General features: G+C 43.3%; 1 protein-coding gene across 1 annotated transcript in view; it reads right to left on the bottom strand.

The window, feature by feature from the left end:
• The window catches only part of LOC128071110 (E3 ubiquitin-protein ligase SH3RF2), a 131,191-nt gene that overhangs the window by 64,141 nt on the left and 45,648 nt on the right, over nucleotides 1–21,402 (bottom strand). Inside the window, exon 3 of the mRNA XM_052664073.1 lies at nucleotides 1,282–1,551. Within this exon, the coding sequence (XP_052520033.1) occupies nucleotides 1,282–1,551 (270 nt within the window). The remainder of the gene's footprint in view (nucleotides 1–1,281; nucleotides 1,552–21,402) is intronic.

Below are 21,402 nucleotides of genomic sequence, written 5' to 3'. Positions count from 1 at the left end.
CAGTTGCTACGTTGCTAACTCTTTGCAGCCCAATGGACTGCAGCATACCAGGCTTCCCTGTCCTCACTACCTCCCGGAGGTTGCTCAGATTTGAGACTTAGAGTACAGTTGACCCTCTGAATCCACGGACCCTGCATCCTCAGGACTCAGTGTGTCCTGGATCCACCCCCCTCACCCTGAATATACAGGGATGGCTATGGTCTAGACTTCAGCAGACTTGTTACTTGCAAATGGTGAAGAATCAGCCAATAAAAAAGAGAGGTAAAAAAAATCGTAGGGTAACTGATGTCCTTGGAAAATATATCTTGTAAGAGGTTATTTATGTGTAAAGATATAATTATGTTATTGTGTGTGTTTGGAGTGGTTTTTAGAAATGTACTTATTTATCTATGGTTGTGATGGGTCTTTGTTGCTACACACGGAGTTTCTCTAGTTGCAGAGAGTGAGGGTCATTCTTTGTTGTGGTGTGCAGGCTTCTCATTGCGGCGGCTTCTGATGTTGAGGAGCACAGGCTCTAGGCATGCAGGCTTCAGTAGTTGCTGTTTGGAGTGTTTTGAAGGCAATGTCTACAGACAAAATAGTGTTGTAAACAAGCAGTAGTGACCTTGGTCAGCAAGAATATCCTTACAGACACTCAATGAAGAGGTAAGATCCGTAATTCTAGAGAGCATGCTATTAAACTATGTTTACAATTTTCTGTCTAACCATCTGTTTCTCCCACTACTCTGCCCAAGCACAGATGCTGTGACTTGTTCATGCTGTCTCCCCAGTGTCTGAAAAGAACAGGTGGTCACAAGTGACTGCAGAATGAATGAATGAATGAGGGTATGGATACTTAGTTTCATAATTGCAATACAAATGTTTGAGGACCTCCATCAGACTCCTGTTAGATTTCTCTGGTGACTTCACCTCCATATAGTTTGAAGTATACAAACACATAACATATATAGGCACACGCTGTTCACTGATGTTTAGTCACTAAGTTGTGTCCGACTTTTTAAGACCCCATGGACTGTAGCCCACCAGGTTCCTCTGTCCATGGGATTCTCCAGGCAAGAATACTGGAGTGGGTTGCCATTTCCTCCTTCGGGAGATCTTCCTAAGCCAGGGATCAAACCTGTGTCTCCTGCATTGGCAGGTGGATTCTTTACCACTGAGCTACCAGGGAAGCCTGTATAACATGTAATTTTAAAAAATCAACAAATATTAAACAAACAACTTAAGTTCTGCCACAGCCTTTATGTGATCACTGGTGACTTTGGTGGCTTCTCAGATCCTCACCTTGAGGAAGGTCAGGCAGTCCTGGTTCTCACTCCTGTCCTTGTCACGAAGGTCGAAGTTGTAGAGGGCCCGGCACAGTGGGGGTGGCTGGGGCAGCTGCTTGATGACCTCCACGGAGCTGGCTGGGAAGACTCCACTGACTCCATTAATTTCCCCCTGGTACCAGTTCTCATCCAGCTGTCTTCGGAGGAGGATGACATCTCCCTTATTAAACCTCAGGTCACCAGGATTCTGCCCTCGGTAGTTGCATAAGGCCTTCGCTCGAGGCACCTGCAGTGACACAGATCAAGAAAATATGTATGGCTTAGAGGCTGGAGGGACCAAGGGGGTCACATTAGTTACTAAGTACAGAGTACTTTCCATGCACTAAGTGCCATAGGTGGATTACCTTGTTTAACCTTTGAGACAGACAGTATTATCCCCGTTTCTAAGGTGGAGTGACTGAGGCACAGGGGTGTAGTAACTCACTTAAGGTGGCACAGCTGGGAAATGGTGATATGGGGTTGAACTCAGACAATCTGATTTTAGAGACCCTGTTCTTAATCACTATGCAGGGAGCAGGACTTTGAACTTGACTCTGCAACTATGGGAACTTGGGTAAGACTGTGACTCTTGCTAGGAATACTGATTTTGAATTCTGGCTTCACCTCTTTGCTCTTGTGTGACTACAGTCAAGTTATTTCATCTTTCTTAAACCATGTTCACTTATAAGATGAAGTGATAACAATATCTACCTTATTAGAGTTGCTGTGAGGACTAAAGGATATTAATGATGCATTTGTGTATTACTTCATATTGTGCACAGAATGTGCTCAACAGATGACACTTCTTAGAATGATCATCTGTAATGTAGGGCTAATGATATCAGTTCTACCTACTCCTCAGTGTTAATGGGAAGAAAACTGAGGTGAAAACTCCCTGAAAATAGAAAGTGCTATGTGAGAATGATACACCATAATTTGTCTCCAGCCTTGTCTAGAAACTGAAAACCCCCTGTGTGTTTGTGTCTTTAGCAAGCACAACTAAGACAAATTAACAATCAGAAATCAATCATCACTTAAAAATAATCAGCAAAAGAATTGTTATTTGTCAAATCAGTTGTCAGTCTAAACAATTATTTCAGTCAAATGCATTTTTTTCCTAATTGAAACTGGTTTCTCCACAGAGAAACAGTCTCACTCTGGTCTTGCTTGAAGTCAGTTTGACAAATGGAAAGTTCTAGTACCTTGGGTTTTATAGAAAGCCCTTCAGTGTTACCTCTAATTGTATTGTGTTTTGTGTTTTCCTCAGTCATCGGGTGGAGTAGCCCCTTGGCTGGGGACAGTCTTGCTATTTATGAGGGGGAGGTAAGGAGACATTAATTCAGTTCTTCAAGGACCTTCTGAGTCTTCAATGTTCATTTAGAAATGAACTGCAAACAGCTTAGGGATCGAGATAAGACCCGAACAGCACCGTATTGCTAATGGGATGGCAGACCAGTGCTTTTCTGCTGGTCCCTGGGGAGACAGACAACCACAGGAACACAGCTCATTTGGTGGGTAAATGAGCTGAGATGTATGTATTAGGAGGTTTAACACAGTGTTGTGTATAAACAGAAACAGCTGAATAAATTATGATACACCCATACAATGGAAAACCCTGCAATCATTAAAGTTGATGATGTTGATCTATAATTAACAACATAAGAGTTACTCATACTGTTAAGTATAACAGAAGAGATTAAAAACAGTTATGTATGCTAGGCTTTCTTTATAAATATATATATATATATATATATATATATATATATATATATATATATATTTACCTGAGGAAAATGCTAGATGGCTATACACTAACATTTGAAAAGTGGTTATTTCTAAATGGTGAGATTTTTGAATATTAAAAAAAAAGTTTAAGTGCTTTGCTGTGTTTTCTAAATTTTCTATAATGAAGTAATTGTGTTGTCTATTAAAATTGGATGGTAAAAAGAAAATGAATGAAGCTGGGGGATGAGAAATGAAAGGTATGGGAGGAATTTAGGAGGAAAATAAGCCAAGCTAAGTAGGATTAACAAACCATGGAACTACCTTTTGGAGAAGCTGTTCCCTTACATGAGAAGTAAGCAGGTGCAAGCAGAATGAGAGCAGAGGATTTCTGGGGAATGATCTAAATATGTTAGACTCCCAGGGTGAGTTATATCAGGGAGTAATAGTTGTCAGTCTCTATGCCTTCTCTCAGTTTTATGTTATAATATAAATCACATTTTTCTGGGTACGTCAGTATTTGGCATACATAGGTCACATTTACCAGCCTCTGCTGAAGCTGAAACTCCAATACTTTGGCCACTTGATTCGAAGAATTGACTCACTGGAAAAGACCCTAATGCTGGGAAAGACTGAAGACAGGAGAAGAAGGGGATGACAGAGGATGAGATGGTTGGATGGCATCACCAACTCAATGGACATGAGTTTGAGCAAGCTCCGGGAGTTGGGGATGGACATGGAAACCTGGCACGCTGCAGTCTATGGGGTCGCAATGAGTCAGACATGACTGAGTGACTGAACTGAACTCAACTGGCAGCTACATCTGGCCGAAAGGATATAAGTACATTTTAGGAAATGTCCTTACTGAGAAGGACTGACTTTCTTTTCCTTCCCTCCATTTTGTTATGGGGAATGTGGACATGATTGCTGGAGCTCTAGCTGCCACTTTGAACAATGAGGATGAAAGTCTCACCTAAAAAGGGGGGGGAAGTAGTCTGCATTGTAGAACTACTAGGCAAGTCCTGGATTACTTTACTTCCCAATTTTTATCTGAAAGCTAAATGAACTTCCATCTTGCCTAATACACTGTCATTTTTGATTCATAAAAGGAAAGGAAAGCAAAGGAAGGAGGAATGAAAAGTTAGGGGGAAAAAGAATTTAAGCCCTTTTGACTTTGCATAATAAGATGATATCAACATCTAATATTTATTCAGTGTTTCTTCCTATGTACCAGATACTGTGCTAAGCACTCCACAATATCTTTTATTTAATTCTCACCACCTGTGATTAGAAAACTGGGGATTAGAGAAGTTAAAAATTTGCCTAAGTTCATGAACTGTTTAGCTGCATTTTTATGACACTTTCCCCTTCGTCCCAGTTTGATGCCTCTGGTCTGAGTTACATTTTATTCTAACTAAAATAGGAGCAATGGAGATTCAATGTAGGTGTTGTAAATGGCCAAGTTGCTTTTTTCCTTTCTTTTCTGGAAGACATTCCTATACAAGTGGCTTATATATTTTAATCACCACGGAGCAAGTATATTAAACTGAAACTGCACAAACTGCTTAAATCTCTTTGAAGAGACATAAACTTTGAAACCCTGAGATAGTACTAATTGTCTGACCATCTCCATCTTATCTCCATATCCCCTCAGTAGAGATAAAGGATTGTGGAAGCAGGTTGCAAATTCTACTTTTAACATGAAAATATTTTTCATCACCTTTTCTCTTCATTCTCCCCTTTTATTCTCAGTTCTACATTCATATTTTTCGGAAACATTGGCTTCTATGTTGTAAAGGTGGTGGAGGTGGGGGTGGGGATGAGGAAGAAGAAAGAGAGAGAATCTGAAGAGGGAAAGGAAATGAACGAACACTTATTGTGGTTCTGACAAGCCATAGAAATTTGTCTTATTGCCCTGCTGCGGGCTTCTCAGGTGGCTCAGTGGTAGAGTCCACCTGCAGTGTAGAAGACATAGGAGATGTGGGTTTGATCCCTGGGTTGGGAAGATCCCCTGGAGAAGGAAATGGCAACCCACTCTAGCTTTCTTGCCTGGAAAATCCCATGGACAGAGGAGATGGCAGGTAACCTACCATCCATGGGGTTGCAACAGAGTCAGACAGGCCTTAGCAACTAAACAACAAGAATAATTGCACTTTCCATGTACTATCTCATTCATATGATCTCAAAGCCTGTGAAACAGTTTTATCTTAATTTTATCAATGAAGAAACAGAAGTTCTGAGCTGTTCAACGTTCAGGCAAAGTCACACAGCCAATGACCAGCAGCCCTGAGACTGACTTCCATTCATTTGACCTCAAAGCCCTGACTTCTGTTTCATCTTCCTGAAATCACCTAGTATGTCATCCATCATAAAATTCATTTGGGGTATTGTTTTATAATCAAAATCTTGCTGCTGGTAGCATTAGCATGATTTGCTTGCTGCTGGTAGCATTAGCATGAATTATTGAACTCCAGAGCCCTCATGTAAAAGTTAAGCACCTGGAGAGACTCAGCTTGTTGATTCTATCTGGTCCTCAAAGGTTCTCTCAAGGGGAAATGACTCCAAGTTCCACATCAGCCATCACCCGGTTTATTGCCGGAAACAGCTTTTACTACCCTGACTGTTTCCTGTCTTGACAGGTGCAAGTGGGAGGGGCGATGAGGATAAAGTGAGTGTGGAGGTTTCAGTCAGGTCATAACCAAATGTTTTTCCTGGTGCTTTTCAAAAACCCAGATAATCCAATGGAAGGCTGAGTGTGTGGCTAACAAGCTATCCTTGTCTGAGATTGAAAAGGCTTAATAAGTCTATGTGCCAGTCTATTAATCTGTCACCTCAGCAGGGTCTGAAAGCCTTGAGGGCCATCTTTTGAGGGAAGATAAAGCACAGGACACTGAAATAAGGAAACAGGGACATGTAGAGATATTCATGGTAAAATTATGTTGTAGTATTTATGTGTGTTACTAGTAAAATGGCAAGCGTCCCTTCTCTGAGGATCCACCTGTTTGGATCCATCTTCTCAGAGGCATGTCATTCACTCTGGCCACACCACATACACATGGGTATGTGGCCCAGGCTGGCCACTAATAAACTGAGCAAGGCCCTGTGGGGGCCTTTCTGGGGACAGAACTAACCCCTATCCAGTGCCATGTTCTCTGCTTTTTGTTTATATGAAAAAAGTTTTAGCCTCCGAAGGCTTCCCTGAGTTTCAGAAAACAATTTAAGATGAGAAAATGCAGAAATAAGGACAGCCAAGTAAGACACAATAAATAGTTTAGCCATAATACAAAGTCAAGGACCTTTCGTTTCTCATCAAGGATGATAGATAATATTCTGAGCCATGTCCTTGAGTTGTTTTATAGATACTAAAATCCCCATCAGGTGAAAAAAGTGATGACCACATACAGGTAGAACCCAGACCAGTCAAAACCAAAAGGTTGATGCTGTTAACTCACTAAATACCACCCAGTTACCTCTCCACCAACCAACCAGAAAAATATCCATGAGCTGATCAGGCATCCTGCAACCCTCTCCTTCAGCTTGCCTTTAAAATCCCTTCCCTGAAATCCTTTGGGGAGTTTGGGTGTTTTGAGCATTAGCCACCCATTCTCCCTGCTTGGTGTTCTGCAATTAATGCTGCACTTTCCTCACCACAACTGATGTCAGTAGATTGGGTTTACCATGTGGGTGAGTGGACCCAAGTTTGGCTCAGTAACAGAATGCCCAAATCCTCCTGGTATAATGCTGGTACAGGGCAGGCATGTGCTCCAAACTGGGTCAGTTAGAATCTTCTTTGATGTGTGATATATAGACACCCAAGAAGAGAGTGTTTCTTTTGGATCATGAGCCTGGAGGTGGTGAGCCTTGGACTACCAGTGATGATATTTCCCAGACACCAGACACACCTTCCTGAATGAAGGTGCAGAAGGCATAAGAACTAGCGATATCATAAGATAAATAGGTATTGATGGATAGAGCCTTGGCAATAAAATGTGAATGTCTACATCCAGCTTTGCCTGAAGGATACACAGTTAAATGAGATGATATTCTCAATGTACTGTTTATTATTGAAATTGCCTGGAATCGTTTTCTGACCCCTGAAACTGAAAAAGTCTTGATTAATACATATTATAACCCTATAGACAGTGAAACTGCAAAACAGGGAAATAATCAAATGGCAGAATTCAAAAACAGCAGCAGGTCTATCTGCCAACAAGCTCTGAGCTTATTTCCAACTGGAAAATGAAGGAGGCAGGTGGATTGATAACAGGGTAAGAGAAAGGCAGCCCAGATTGAATGGAACCATCACAGGAATGCAGACAAGGGAAAAAGCTTTGCTGCAGTGAGCGTTCAGCCTGCTCCTGGGTAACGAGCTGTTTACCATGCATGAGTGGCACTCCCCACTTGTTTAGAAAGAGGCTGGCCTGGTTCTCTACTCCTGGCATTGGGTGGGGCCAAATCCAACACGCTGACCTAGCTGCTTACCTCCCTGCGGTGGTCACAAGGTGGCCCGTCACGGGAGAATGGAGCCAAGAGAAAACATTCTGGCCTTTGGCTCAAGTTATCAGTCACCAGGCTATGAATTCCCTACCGGATAATTTAGGGTTCATGTCTGAAACACCTCTGAAATTCTATCTCTGAGGCCTGGACACAAGCAGGTGTTTAATAAATGCTTGGTGAATGAATGCATTTGTGAATTAATCCAGAAAAATCCAGGAATTGCCATTCTTGGAGGAAAAGAATGCATATTAGATTACTAATTATAACTGATAATAATTATTTGAAAGATCTATTTGCATGAGCTAGAAAATTAAAAAAAAAGGAGAATTAGGTCCTATTTTCCAAATTGCCCTGAATTTTAACCATTTAGTGCTACACATACTCAGAAAGGGTTCCATACTCAAATAGGCTCAGGAATCACTGAGTTGATACAGGCTTGTTTGCTGGCAGGCTTCTCAGAGGCTCCACTCCGCTAGTGTGACTTTGTGTTGCCATCTGAACCACTTTGCAAGATTGGCAGGCCAGGCCTGGGGAATGCTGGGTAAAGTAAACGTTACTTCCCCGGTGACTTCACTCTGCTCGTGAGGCAAAGGGTCAAGCTGACTGGCCTGGGTCCTCACTTCCTAGTTGCTTTCTTGGCCAACTGAGCCATCCTGCCTCCTTCCCTCATGGTGACAATCCTTTTGGAGCAGATAGCGGAGGCAAGGGAGTATATTTTAGAAAGTGCTGGCTGGCCCTTGTGCTCATGTACCTCTGGTGAGGAGGGAGACCCCCACCCTCCCAGCACTCACTCAACAACATCATATCTGGCTGGCCTTGATAAGTCCCAGACCATCTGTTGCTGGGGGCTTGAGATCACCAGAAGGTCTGAATCTGGACATTCCTATCTGAGGCCAGGCTTATGAGACATACTGTGAGAATTTGTTTTTATCGTAGAGAATTTTACTTGTTCAGGGAGTGGTACTAGGGTGCAATGGAACACAGATGTCAAAGTGAAGGAAGATGTTGGTTTGCATTCTGGCTTTGGTAACTGTGGCCAAATCACTTAGCCTTCTTGACTCTTAGTATGGATCATTCATAAATTGGGGCTAATACTAATACTTCTTGTGCAGTAAACTCAGCAAATCTGTGTTAGCCAAACTGCAGATTCCAGTGGAAGATTTGGCCCATTCACCTGAGACATAACCTCTAAGCTCCTAGAAAATCCTGCCTGACGAGAGGAACTGTTTGCTTGGAGCCTTGGGACATAGCAGATAGTCTAAGTGAGCAATGCGATTTATGTTGGGGAGAGGCTGAGTTATGCAGTAAAACCTTGACCTCTGGAGGGGCTAGAGACTAAGGCCAGCTGCATGGGAAGCCAGTCACACCTACCTGACTGACCCCCAGTAAGAACCCTGGACATCGAGTCTTCGGCAAGCTTCCTTGGTTGGCAATACTTCATGTGTGTTGTCATGCACTGTTACAGGGAGAAATGAGTGCTGTCTGTGAAACTCATCTGGGAGAGGATGACTAAAAGCTGTGGCAGGTCTCTCCTGGATTCTATTCTATGTGCTTTTCTTTTTTTTGTTGTTTCTGACTTTAGTCTGTATCCTTTCACTGTAATAAACTGTAACTGCATATAAGGGGGTTCTCTGATGGCTTAGATGGAAAAGAATCTGACGGCAATGCGGGAGACCCACGTTCGATCCCTGAATCGGGAAGATCCCCTGCAGAAGGGAATGGCCACCCACTCCAGTATTCTTGCCTGGGAAATCCCATGGACAGAGGAGCCTGGTGGGGTATGTATAACAGATTTGCTCAGTTCTGTGAGCCTGTCTAGGGAATCACTGAATCCTGGGGATTCTTGGGGATCCTGAACACACTTTCTCATGGGTTTGCTGAGAAGCCTAATGAGATAAGTTATGCAGAATACTTAGTAAAATTCTTAGCAAATAAGTATTAAAATAGAATGCTTAGATATTTTTTGCCCAGTGGAGGAGAGGGGAGTAATCAGTTTGCTGTTATACATTCTGGACTGGCTTTTCCAGCCCTATGTCTCACTCTTTCTTTCAATAAGTATTTAAAAAAAAATATTCATTTGGTTACACCAGCTCTTAGTTGTGGCACATGGAATCTTTCAGTTGTGGCTTGTGAACTCTCAGTTGCAACATGCAAACTCTTAGTTGCAGCATGTGGGATCCAGTTTCCTGACCATGGACTGAACCCGGGCTCCTTGTATTGGGAGCACAGAGTCTTAGCCACTGGGCCACCAGGGAAGTCCCTTAGGTGTTTTTGAGTGCCAACTATGCCAGGTGTTGTCTAGTTGTAGGGGGAAACAAAGATCAAACTTATAAGTAAACAATTATGTATATAACTAGAAGTTGGAGTGTCATAGAGGAAAATAGGGAGGTGAGAGAACCTGAGGAATAAAAGAACCAGTACAAGGAAGGTTCTTATTATTGGTTCTATAGCTAAACATCTCCATTGTAAAGCAATTATCTTCCAACTTAAAAAAGTCTCTTCTGTCCTATGACTTCTGTCATGTATCTCTACCCTCTTTCCCTGAAGTCTTCTGTCTCAGGCCTCTCCTGCTTCTGGGCAGAGAGCTGGGAGGGCATAGACCCACAGACCCACATGTACCTTCTTTCTCTCCAGCCACTGTGAGTCAGTGGACGTGGCATTTCTTCCTTCCGTCTGAATCAAATATCAATAAGGTACCCGGAACATGCCAGCCTTCTTTCCCCTGGTCCCTCCTGCTTTCTTCCTGAGTTATCAGGGGTCCTAAAGCAGGAATTAAATTAAATTCACCCATTCCAGTCCATTTTAGTTCACTGATTCCTAAAATATTGATGTTCACTCTTGCCATCTCCTCTTTGACCACTTCTGATTTACCTTGATTCATGGATCTAACATTCCACGTCCCTATGCAATATAGCTCTTTACAGCATCAGACTTTACTTTCATCACCAGTCACATCCACAACTGGGTATTGTTTTCGCTTTGGCTCCATCTCTTCATTCTTTCTGGAGTTGTTTCTCCACTGATCTCCAGGAACATATTGGGCACCTGCCGACCTGGGGAGTTCATCTTTCAGTGTCATATCTTTTTGCCTTTTTATACTGTTCATGGGGTTCTCAAGGCAACAATACTGAAGTGGTTTGCCATTCCCTTCTCCAGTGGACCATGTTTTGTCAGAATTCTCCACAATGACTCGTCTGTCTTGGGTGGCCCTACACAAATGGCTCATAGTTTCATTGAGTTAGACAGGGCTGTGGTCCATATGGGGGCTTCCCTGATAGCTCAGTTGGTAAAGAATCCACCTGCAATGCAGGAGACCCTGGTTCGGTTCCTGGGTTGGGAAAATCCCGTGCAGGAGGATATGGCAACCCACTCCAGTATTCTTGCCAGAGAATCCCCATGGACAGAGGAGCCTGGCCGGCTACAGTCCATGGGGTTGCAAAGAATCAGATATGACTGAGCAACTAAACACAGCACAGTAAAGCAGAAAAAGGGGGAAGAAAGCAGGAGTTCACAGCAGTGGTCAGAGAGAGAACCACTCACGACCAGCAGCCTCTTTTCAGGGTCACTATTAGCATGCTTTCATTTTTCCTCCCAAACATTTCTCTGAGATTGCTTTGGAGGTGATTTCATCCCCCCAGCATAGGAAGTAATCCCCGACACATTCATAGCCAGCTTGGGGTTGCTTTTGAGATGAGCCAGGTGTCTGGTCCTGAAGCTGTTGGTGGCCTTGTCTTCCTCCAGGAGGGCACAGGGAACCCTGAAGGAAGGGCAGGAGGTGTGTGGGAGCCTGAAGGACAAAGGGAGGAGCCACCTCACCCATTCTGGGGGGCCATTCTGCCCTCATTCATTTTTCCCATTCCCCGAGAGAGCTTTTCCTAAAGGTGTGGTGCTTAGTTTATGAGTGTCTTTCCATATGGTTTGAGAAACTGAGCCCAAGCCACCACACAGAGGGAGGAAAGATGAGTCAAATGACCCTCCCACAATCACTGCCACTTCTCCCCTTGGGGGGAAAGCTCTGCTCCCATGTACACTGGCTTTCTCCCCCAAGTTCTTTCTATCTTTTTACCTCCGCGTGGAGGTTTCTGGAGTGGAAGGAGGAATGACGCACTTAAACAGCACGGTGTTTCTGATCATGGAGCCATCGGGTCTGAGCACTGGAGGTAGCGCAAGATGAGACACACAACTTACAGACTTGGTTCTCAAAGCACTGAACCTCTCTGGGCCTCAGTTTCCTTAACTGCAAAGCGAAGAAGGTGAATTTTATCTTTCCTTCCAATGCTCATGATAATGGGAAATTAGGTGGATGATTAAAGCCCCAGGAGGATCTCTATTTTTTAATTTTTAATAAAAAAGGATCTCCTTTTTAATTAAACTTTTAATTTTGTATTGGAGTATGGCTGATTAACAATGTTGTGATAGTTTCAGGTGGACAGCAAAGGGACTCAGCCATACATATATACATATCCATTATCCCCCAAACTCCCTCCCATTTGAGCTGTCACATGACATTGAGCAGAGTTCCCTGTTAGGGGAACTATTTTAGAATATACCAGAATATTCCAGAAATAGGGCAATGGATGAGACAAAACCAAATTGGCAAAATGTTGCTAGCCATTGAGGAGTCCTGGGTAGAGGCGCTTTGTCCCACCACTCTCTCTGCTCTCTCTCCTCCGGAGAATGGGTGCTGAGCAAAGGTGCCACACAGGACAGGATGTGATGAGCAATGAAGGGATGTGAGCGCCCCAGACCCTCAGGGAGAGTGACTTTGGCAAGCAGAGCTGAAGTGGCTGGGCTTGTCTTCTGCTGTTCAAAAGTTACACCTGGGTTTCAAATGCTTTACTTAGTCTCCCTGCTTTCAGCCTCAGGTGTTTTTGTGTATGTGTGCCCACTCAGACTTACTGGCATCTTAATCTGGTGATAACCCAAAGAAAAAGTCTGTATGGCCTTTGCTGAAAATAGAAAGCCCTGGAAGTTAGCAATCTCCTCTCTCAGTTCAGCTGTCCCTGAGACAAGACTGTCACCACCAGGACCTTCTGCACCTCTGCAGTCATGTCTGCCTCTTTGAAATAAATATTCACAGCATCCCTCTCCTTTTCATCAAATGGAGCAGATGTGACCTTAGAGGAGAGTACCCTGCTTGCCTACAGAGCTGGACCTGATGTTAGGAGTGAGTGACTGGACATCAGAGAAATACTAAAGACCCACAAGTCGTCTGTCACACTCGGCCCTGGATCATTGGAGTGGGAAGCTTGAATTTAGGGAAATCCTCTGAAAGTCCCTGAGAAATAGAAACTGCTTCTGAGGGCTAAGCCATAGAAGTAGTCCAGCAGTTATTTGCAGTCATGTTCCCAGTAAGATAAAGCCTGTAGTCTTCCTAGGAATATGAGATGTTGCAGAATACATGGATGGTTGTTTTTTTTCCATAAGGTCTTATCAAATAGATGCCAATATCTTTGGCATGGAGTCTCTGTCTTCTGCATCTCGGTCTTTGGGAAGCCTTTGCTGTCTCATCCCACAAGGCTGAGTTGAGCCTCCTTTCCTGTGAGCCACTGCACCCTACACTTCCCCTGGCACAACACTCATCACCTTGTATCATAACTGCTGGTTTACTTGTCTGCTTGTCCACCAGATTTGAACTCTGCCTCAGCACGGTCTACAATTTGTCCATCTTTGTACTACTCTTGGCCTTCCCAGGTGTCACTAGAGGTGAAGAACCCCCCTGCCAATGCGGTAGATGTGAACGATGCAGGTTTGATCCCTGGGTTGGAAGGTCCCCTGGAGGAAGGCATGACGGCCCACTCCAGTATTCTTGCCTAGAGAATTTCATGAATGGAAGAGCCTGGTGGGCTACTGTCCACAGAGTCACAGAGTCAGACATGACTGAAGCAACATGGTGTGTGCAAAGCAGCCACACCTGACAAAGCAATGCCATCAACTTATTATTCAACACAAATGTACTGAAAACCTACAGTATGTTAGGCAGATGCTGTCTCTGCATTTACGGGACTTACATTCTAGAGGCACGTAGTAACTCAATACTTGTATTTGTTGAATGAAAGCATTTGTTGAATGAATGAAAGAATGAATATTAAGCCACACCATTGCCACTTAAATTCAACTTCATCTTTGATATTTTGCTGTTTCTGCTCCTGCCATAAAATTCTAGCAGGCCCAACTAGTTATTTTTCAGGATTGAAAAGTATCCAGGCATGCTAGCCACAGACAAAAACAGTATTTCTCTAGGTCATCCTTAAAAAAAGGCCCCATTACTTGAAATGAGCTTTGAGCTGTGTCTGCATCCCCATTTCGCCAATGTATACCTGCCTTGGAGCCTGCTACTGCTAAAGACTTTTTCTTGCCCACACGTCCTTTTCATCAAGGGTCTAATCTCTGCTGCAGGAAGCCATGATGAGTGACAAAAAATGCCAGCTGGCAGCCCCAGGAAAGGGAGCAGAAGGGAGCAAGGAGGTATCTTTTTCTGCCTATTCAGAACATTGAAGTCCAATTTCTTGCTGGCCACATGAGCCAAAGACAGCGGCTTCCAGCAGCTGTTGATCTGAGAGGCTCCAGTCCCAGCCCTGTGACCCGGGCGTCACTGGCACTCCTCATGCATGTCTGAGAGCAGGTTGGCATGAAAGAGTGGCCCTGCTGTTCTCTTCCCTGAGGGCTGGCTTTGGTGGGCCTGCTTCAGATGGCAGAAAAAAGAGAGACCCACTCTGTGAAGAATCTTTCTTGTTGTGGATGGACATTCCTTGATAATTGCTGCCCCAGGTTTCCTCCTCTTCCTATCCCTTTCCTCCTCATCTTGGTGGTGTGCTGGTTAACAAGCTCTCCAACAAAGAGGAAAAGATGGCTCTGATTTGTAGTGTTTGCCAATTGCCATGATGTAAATACACTACCTGGGCTACCAACCTGGTGTCACTGAACATGGAGTTGGAAGGACAGGAGACATGTGTTATTGCCTTTCATGGGCCCAGAGGAGCTGAGTTAAATGCCATGACATAGCCTGATGCCGTGACATAGCTCTCTAATTCACACTGGCTCCAGGGGTGAAAGACTGTATAGACAAGTACAGCTGTCTTTCTGCAACTGGGACTTTGGGATATGGGTGGTAAAGCACTTCTGCATCTGTTAGGTCATTGGGCTCTAACCATCATGCTGCAGGGGTAGAGTTATGCTTATTTGGTGGAGGAAGAAATCGAGGTGCAGGAAGCTAGGACCTGCCTCAGCTCCCAAAGCTGGGATTTGCTCAGTCCCTGTCTCTCCACTCCTCACCCTGGTCATTCTCCTCCCATACTGACCACTGCGGCCCAACCACGCATCTTCCTGTGCTGCCAATGCCTCGTGCACACTTACTTCTAATGTTCTTCCAGGATGTTCTTTCAGCATCCCACCCTCCTCTTCTCCTGCCCAACTGCTACTTCACTTTCAGGTCTCAGCTTATACAGTGTGTCCCTGAAAGTCCACATCAGGGGCAGGGATCTCTTCCAGGTACTTTAATGACACTCCCTAGTACCACCCCCATCATGGGGTTGTTCAAATGGCTTGTTTATGGATCTGCGTCCTCCAAGACTGTAAACTTGGGGAGGGCAGAAACTTTTTTTAAAGTTTTTGTTTTTTATTGGCATGCCATTGATTAAAAATGCTGTGATAGTTTCAGGTGTACAGCAAAGTGATTCAGTTAGACATGTGTCTTTTCTTTTTCAAATTCTTTTCCCATTTAGGTTGTTACATAGTATCGAGCCGACTTCCCTGTGCTGTCCAGTAGGTGCTTGTTGGTTATCCATTTTAAATATAGCAGTGTGTACACGTCCATCCCACACTGAGGGCAGAAACTTTTATTGAGTTCACCATTGATCCTAGTGCCAAACACAGTCTATGGCCAATAAGTAGTTTTAGAATGAATGAACCCATGAACGACGGTCTCCCAACCCTACACTCACAGCATGCTCTGCTTTCTGTACTATTTCCTATCAGGATCCCCAGAGAATCCCTTTTCTCATAGATTGGTTGAGGTTTTCTCAGGATTCTGGCATGGGGTTTCTTCTAGAATGCCCAGCCAGGCAGACTGCTCATCTCCATAGCAGCCGCTCCCCTCCCCTGCCTCGTGGTGGCCCCCCTCCCTGCCCCGGGCTCTGCCAAGTGTCACTGAAACAAGCTGAGAAACCTGTTTGGTGTGCTCTGAAATGTGCTCATTACACACATGCCAAGACAAAGACACAAGGCAGGAAGAAGATTCCAGACAGAAGCACCTGCCCCTCTGGGAAAGGAGGAATGGTTGGGAGTATTCTGGAACCAGCATGCCCTATAACTGCAAGCCTGAGCCTTCCGTGTTAGCGGTGATTCCCTCAATTTCCTTCTGAGGAGGCAGGGAGGGGTCAGGGCTGCTAGTGCGCTGGGAGCTGCTGACCTTTTAGCGTCACGGAATCTCATACGTAGCTCCATGTCTCATTGCAAACATATGATCATTGTCTGTAGACACAGATGGCTGCCACTTAAAACAGGTGGGGGTGGTCTGGCGCGTGAGTGACTTCTCTTATATTACCAAAGCCTGCCTAGTAATGCAAGCTTTGGGGTGGTCATCTTTATCTCGAGCACAAATGAGGAAAAAATAATCAAACAGTCATAGAGGATATGATGATGTATCTAGAAGCATTCTGTCCAAACGGCTGTCTGTGATGATGGAAACGTGTACTGTCTAATACAGTATCCACCAGCCACACATGATTACTGAGTACTTGCCATATGGCTATTGTTAAGGAGGAACTGGATTTTAGATTTTATTTATTTTTAATTCATATAAATGTAAATAGCTACATGTGGCTAGTGGCTATTATACTGGACAGCACAGCTCTGGATATAACAGTTAAAAAAAATACAGAAAGGGGAATTCCCCGGTGGTCCAGTGGTTAGGACTCTGCGCTTCACTGTGGAGGGAACAATCTTGATGCTGGTTGGCGAACTAGGATCCCACAAGCTGCGTGGTATGGCCAAAAAAAGAAAAAAAAAAAGAGAGAGAGAGAGAGTGAGAAATACAAAGAACTGAAGAACATATTATATGACACAACAAGGATGCAATAAGAAAAATTCAAAAAGTGGGAAACTATATGACAAATGACCGAATTCCTCTAATGAGAGATAAGAGAAAGTGTTGTGTGTGTGTATGAAATAGAGAGAGTAAAGGACATGTAAAACGCAAGTCAATCAAGTGGTAATGTGTGGTCATTGGTGGATCCAGATTCAAACAATACAATCATTGAAAACTTCTGAGACACAAGAAGCTCAACCCAGTGCTCTGTGACAACCTAGAGGGGTGGAATGGGGTGGGAGGTGGGAGAGAGGTTCAAGAGGGAGGGGACACATATACCTATGGCTGATTCATGTTGATATATGACAGAAACCAACAGAATATTGTAACACAATTATCCTTCAATTACAGATAAATAAAAACAAAGTTCTGAGACAATTGGGGAAATCTGAACACTAATTGGATTTTTGATGATACCAAAGAATTTTTAGATGTGATAATGGTATTGAGGCTATGTTTACAAAAAAGAATCCTTATTTTTTAAAGGTACCTATTTAGATGTGCACAGATAGTAGAAGATGATACATGAGTTTTATCTCAATTTAATCTAGTGGGAGGGGAAAGCAGGGTATAAATGAAATAAGACTGGATAATTGTGGAAGCCAAGTGATAGTTACACAGCAGTTCAGAATTATTATTTTGTGGTTTTTGTATTAAGAAACTTTCATAACAAAAACTTTTAGAGGTCTAAACAGCAAAGTGATTCAGTTATACATTTATACATATATATATATAAACATACATGCATATATATTCTTTTTTATATTTTTTCCATGATGGTTTATCAAGGGATATTGAATCTAGTTCTCTGTGCTATAGAGTAGGACCTTGTTGTTTATGCATCCTCCATATAAGAGCTTCCATGTGCTGACCCCATATCCCCACTCCGTTCCTCCCCCAGCCCTCCCCGTTGGCAGCCACAAGCCTGCCCTCTATGTCCCTGAGTCTGTTTCTGTCTCACAGATAGGTTCATTTGTGTCATATTTTAGACTCCACTATAAGTGACATTATATGGTGTTTGTTTTTCTCTTTCTGACTTCACTTACTATGATAATCCCCAGTTGGATCGTGTTGCGGCAAATGGCATCATTTCATTCTTTTTTTATGGCTGAGCAGTATTCCCTTGCGTGTGTGCACCACATCTTCTCTGTTCACCTGCCAGTGGACACTGAGGTTGTTTCCATCTCTTGACTATTGTGAATAGTGCTGCTATGAACACAGGGGTGCATGTATCTTTTTAAATTAGAATCTTGTCTGGATGCCCAGAAATGGGATTGCTGGATCATATGGTAGCTCTATTTTTAGTTTTCTGAGGAACCTCCATACTGTTCTCCATAGTACCAGCTTACAATCCCACCAACAATGTAGGGGTTCCCTTTTCTCCACACTCTCTCTAGCATTTATAGTTGTCAGAATTTTTGATGATGGCCATTCTGACTGGTGTGAGGTGTACCTCATTGTTGTTTTGATTTGCATTTCTCTGATAATGAGCAATATTGTGCACCTTTACATGAGGCACTTTCTTTTCGAATACCTTCTCAATTTCACATTGAGAAGTCAATTTGGATACACTGATCAAAATTTAAACTGGGTGGGTTTTTTTTTTTTAACCCAGAAATCCTAGTTCTAGGAATTTTTCCTTCAGACATATGCAACAATTTATAAAAGATTATGGAGAGGGGAGTAATTTATAAGAGTGAAGAACTGGAAATAGTCTAAATGTCCTTCAGTCATGAAGTGGTTAAATAAATGCTGGCATTTAGCCAGGGAGGAGTGCTAAATAGCTTGAGAGAGGATGCAACAGATTGGTATGGACCACCATCAGAGAGATGTCCATGATATGTTTTTAGGTTAAAAAGAAAAGAAAATTGCAAAAAAAAAAAAAAAGTGTGTACTATGTGTACATATGTGTACTATGATCCAATAGAAAACTACATATTTGCTGCTGTTTAGTCACTAAGTTGTGTCTGAATCTTTTGCAACCCCATGGATGTAGCCCACCAGGCTCCTCTGTCCATGGGATTTCCCAGGCAAGAATATTGGAGTGGGTTGCCATCTCCTCCAGGGGATCTTGGCAACTGGAACTGAACTTGCATCTCCTCTGTGGGCAGGTGAATTCTTTGGCCACTGAGCCACAAGGGAAGCCCTCACATGTGTAGGTATATATATTTTATCAGTGTGTAAGCACAGAAAAAGCCTGGGGGAAAACTATACGAAATTGGGGAGGGGAGGAGCTTAAATAAGTACCACGACTAATACACAGCTGGCTTTTCCATTAGACAACCTGGCTGCTCTGGTCTGAATGTTGTGTCCCTTGAATATTTTTATGTTAAAATCCTAGCCCCCAAAGATGATAGAATTAGGATGTGGGGCTTAGCAAGGTGCTTGGATCTTGTAGATGGAGTCTTCATGAACAAGATTAGTGTTTTTGTAAAAACGACTCCACAGAACTCCCTAGCTCTTCTGCCATATGAGGCAGAAGGGAGAAGACATGAACTGTGAACCAGGAAGCGGGCTCTCACCAGAACAAGACCATGCTGGTGCCTTGATTGTAAACTTCCCAGCCTCCAGCACTGTGGGAAAGAAATTTCTGTGCTTTATAAGCTACCTGGTCTGTGGTATTTGCTACAGCAGCCTGAATGCCCTGACACTGGCCCTTCCTCCCAGAAGAAAGTGAATGCAGCGTCTGTTTCTTTGGTTAAGTTCAGTGGTTCAGACTCCGTGTTTCCAATGCAAGGGGGCATGTGTTCAATCCCTGGCCAGGGAACTAAAATCCCACATCTGTGCAGCACAGCCAAAAAAAAAAAAAAGTTTGTTTTTATGGTGATAATAGCTACCAGTTACCGAGTGACATCCTGGGCCTAGCATGGTGCTAAGAAGTCTATATACATGTCTGTCACCTACAGGCTCTGCAGTCAAGCTCAGATTCTCCCACTTGCTAAGTGTGGGACCATGGACACTTCAGCTCTTTCCTCATAAATAAAATAGAAAGGAAAATAGTACCCAACTCATGGTTATGAGAATTCAGTGACATAAGGCATGCTAAGTGCCTGCACATATAAGTATCTCATTATTGTCTTTCTTCAGCATTTCAACAAGTCTACAAGGTAAATACTAAATTCATCCACTTGACAGATGAGAAAACTGAGTCTTAGAGGCAGTGGTGTGCTGGCACCAGCTTGCATGGGTTTATGAGAGCTAATTGTTACATTTTCACGAATTGTTTGAGTTGGTTGACCATCATGAAGGTAGCTTGAAATTAGCTGAGATGGGAGTATTTATACCATGGAAATCAGCAAAAACTGCATTCCCACTGAGCTGTTTGTTAAACATTTACCAGCACCCTATCACTCAGGGCAGTTAAATCACTTGTGTCTAAACCCCATGGCTGGTAAAAGGCAGAGCCTGGATTTGAGCCCTGCTCTACTCAGCTCCAAAGATCTTAATGCTTAGATATGGTTTGTTTGAGTAAATCTCTCCTTACAAGTGAGAATTCTCATGTCCTGGACAAAGCTAGTAGGATCATGCTCTTCAATATCATGTCCCTAGAGACGAGGTTCTCAAATTTTAGAGCACCTGAGATTCGCCTGAAGGGCTTGTTGAAACACAGATTGCTGGTGATCTCAGAATTTCTTATGTATATTGGGGTGGGGTGCAATAATTTGCATCGCTAACCAGTTCCCAGGTGATGCTGATGCTGCTGGTCTGGGGACCACTTGTGGGGAACTACGGTTCTGGCGCAAACTCTAAAGCTTTGTGCTGTGTATCTTGCAATCATCCTAGTGGTTTGACCAACTCTTCTCTGATCAAAAGATGGGAGAACTTCTGTACTGGTTCCAGTTCCTGAGCTTTCTACAGGAGACCATTTTGGCAAGAGGTTTAGCCTCTCAGCAGTCTGAGCAGAAGGAGACAGGAACCAAATCTTGGTGCCTCTCTCTCCGGTTGGCCCCATTTAGCTCTGGCTGGTATCCCAGGAGCCTGAGCTGCTCCCCACACACAGCGGGAGGCCAAAAAAAAAAAAAAAAAAGGAACATTTGAAAGTCTATCTTTAAAGCCTGGCAGAAAGTGAGTTGCCCTATAATTACACCAAGTGAACTAGTTACAACTTCTCTCGTATTGATGTAGGATTATTATGAGATTGCTCACACAGCCCTGTGGAATTCAACTAACGAATTTAGAGATATTTTGTTAAACCACGCTTCTCTTCTAACCACTTTCTGCCTCTTAAATATGATAGAACACAAAACCAGGAAGGCAAATGAAGCAAATCCTGAATTAATGTTCCTCATCAGAACGTGATTGCTGCTTTTAGAACAGCGTAACTTTCCTAACCTAATGTTCTGACTTAAGTATCTCATTTTTTTTTGGTAAATGGAGAAAAAGCAAAAGAGCACTGAGGGACTTTCCTGGCGGAACAGTGGTTAAAACTTTGCCTTCCAATGCAGGGGGTTTGGATTTGATCCCTGGTTGGGGAGCTAAGATTTCACACATGCCTCACTCTAAAAAACCAGAACATTAATAACAGAAGCAATACTGTAACAAATTCAATAAAGACTTTAAAAATGGTCTACATTTAAAAAATCTCGAAAAAAAAAGAGGGCATGGAGATACATCTAAAAAGTCACCTGCGGACATCACTTCAAAGGAATATAGAGGAACTGGGATGTGGATCTGGCTGCCCCAGGTTTGCATAGATTTAATCCATTCTCCCTGCAACAGTCTTCTGTGGAAATTCCAGCCAATTGTGCAGAGAAGGAAATAGGTGTGGCCGATATACTGAGCGGCCACTTT

This window comes from Budorcas taxicolor, unplaced genomic scaffold (genome assembly GCF_023091745.1).
Source record: "Budorcas taxicolor isolate Tak-1 unplaced genomic scaffold, Takin1.1 scaffold152, whole genome shotgun sequence".
NCBI lineage: Eukaryota > Metazoa > Chordata > Mammalia > Artiodactyla > Bovidae > Budorcas > Budorcas taxicolor.
The sequence above is the reverse complement of the archived record's forward strand: the minus strand, read 5'-3'. Positions and strand labels throughout refer to the sequence as shown.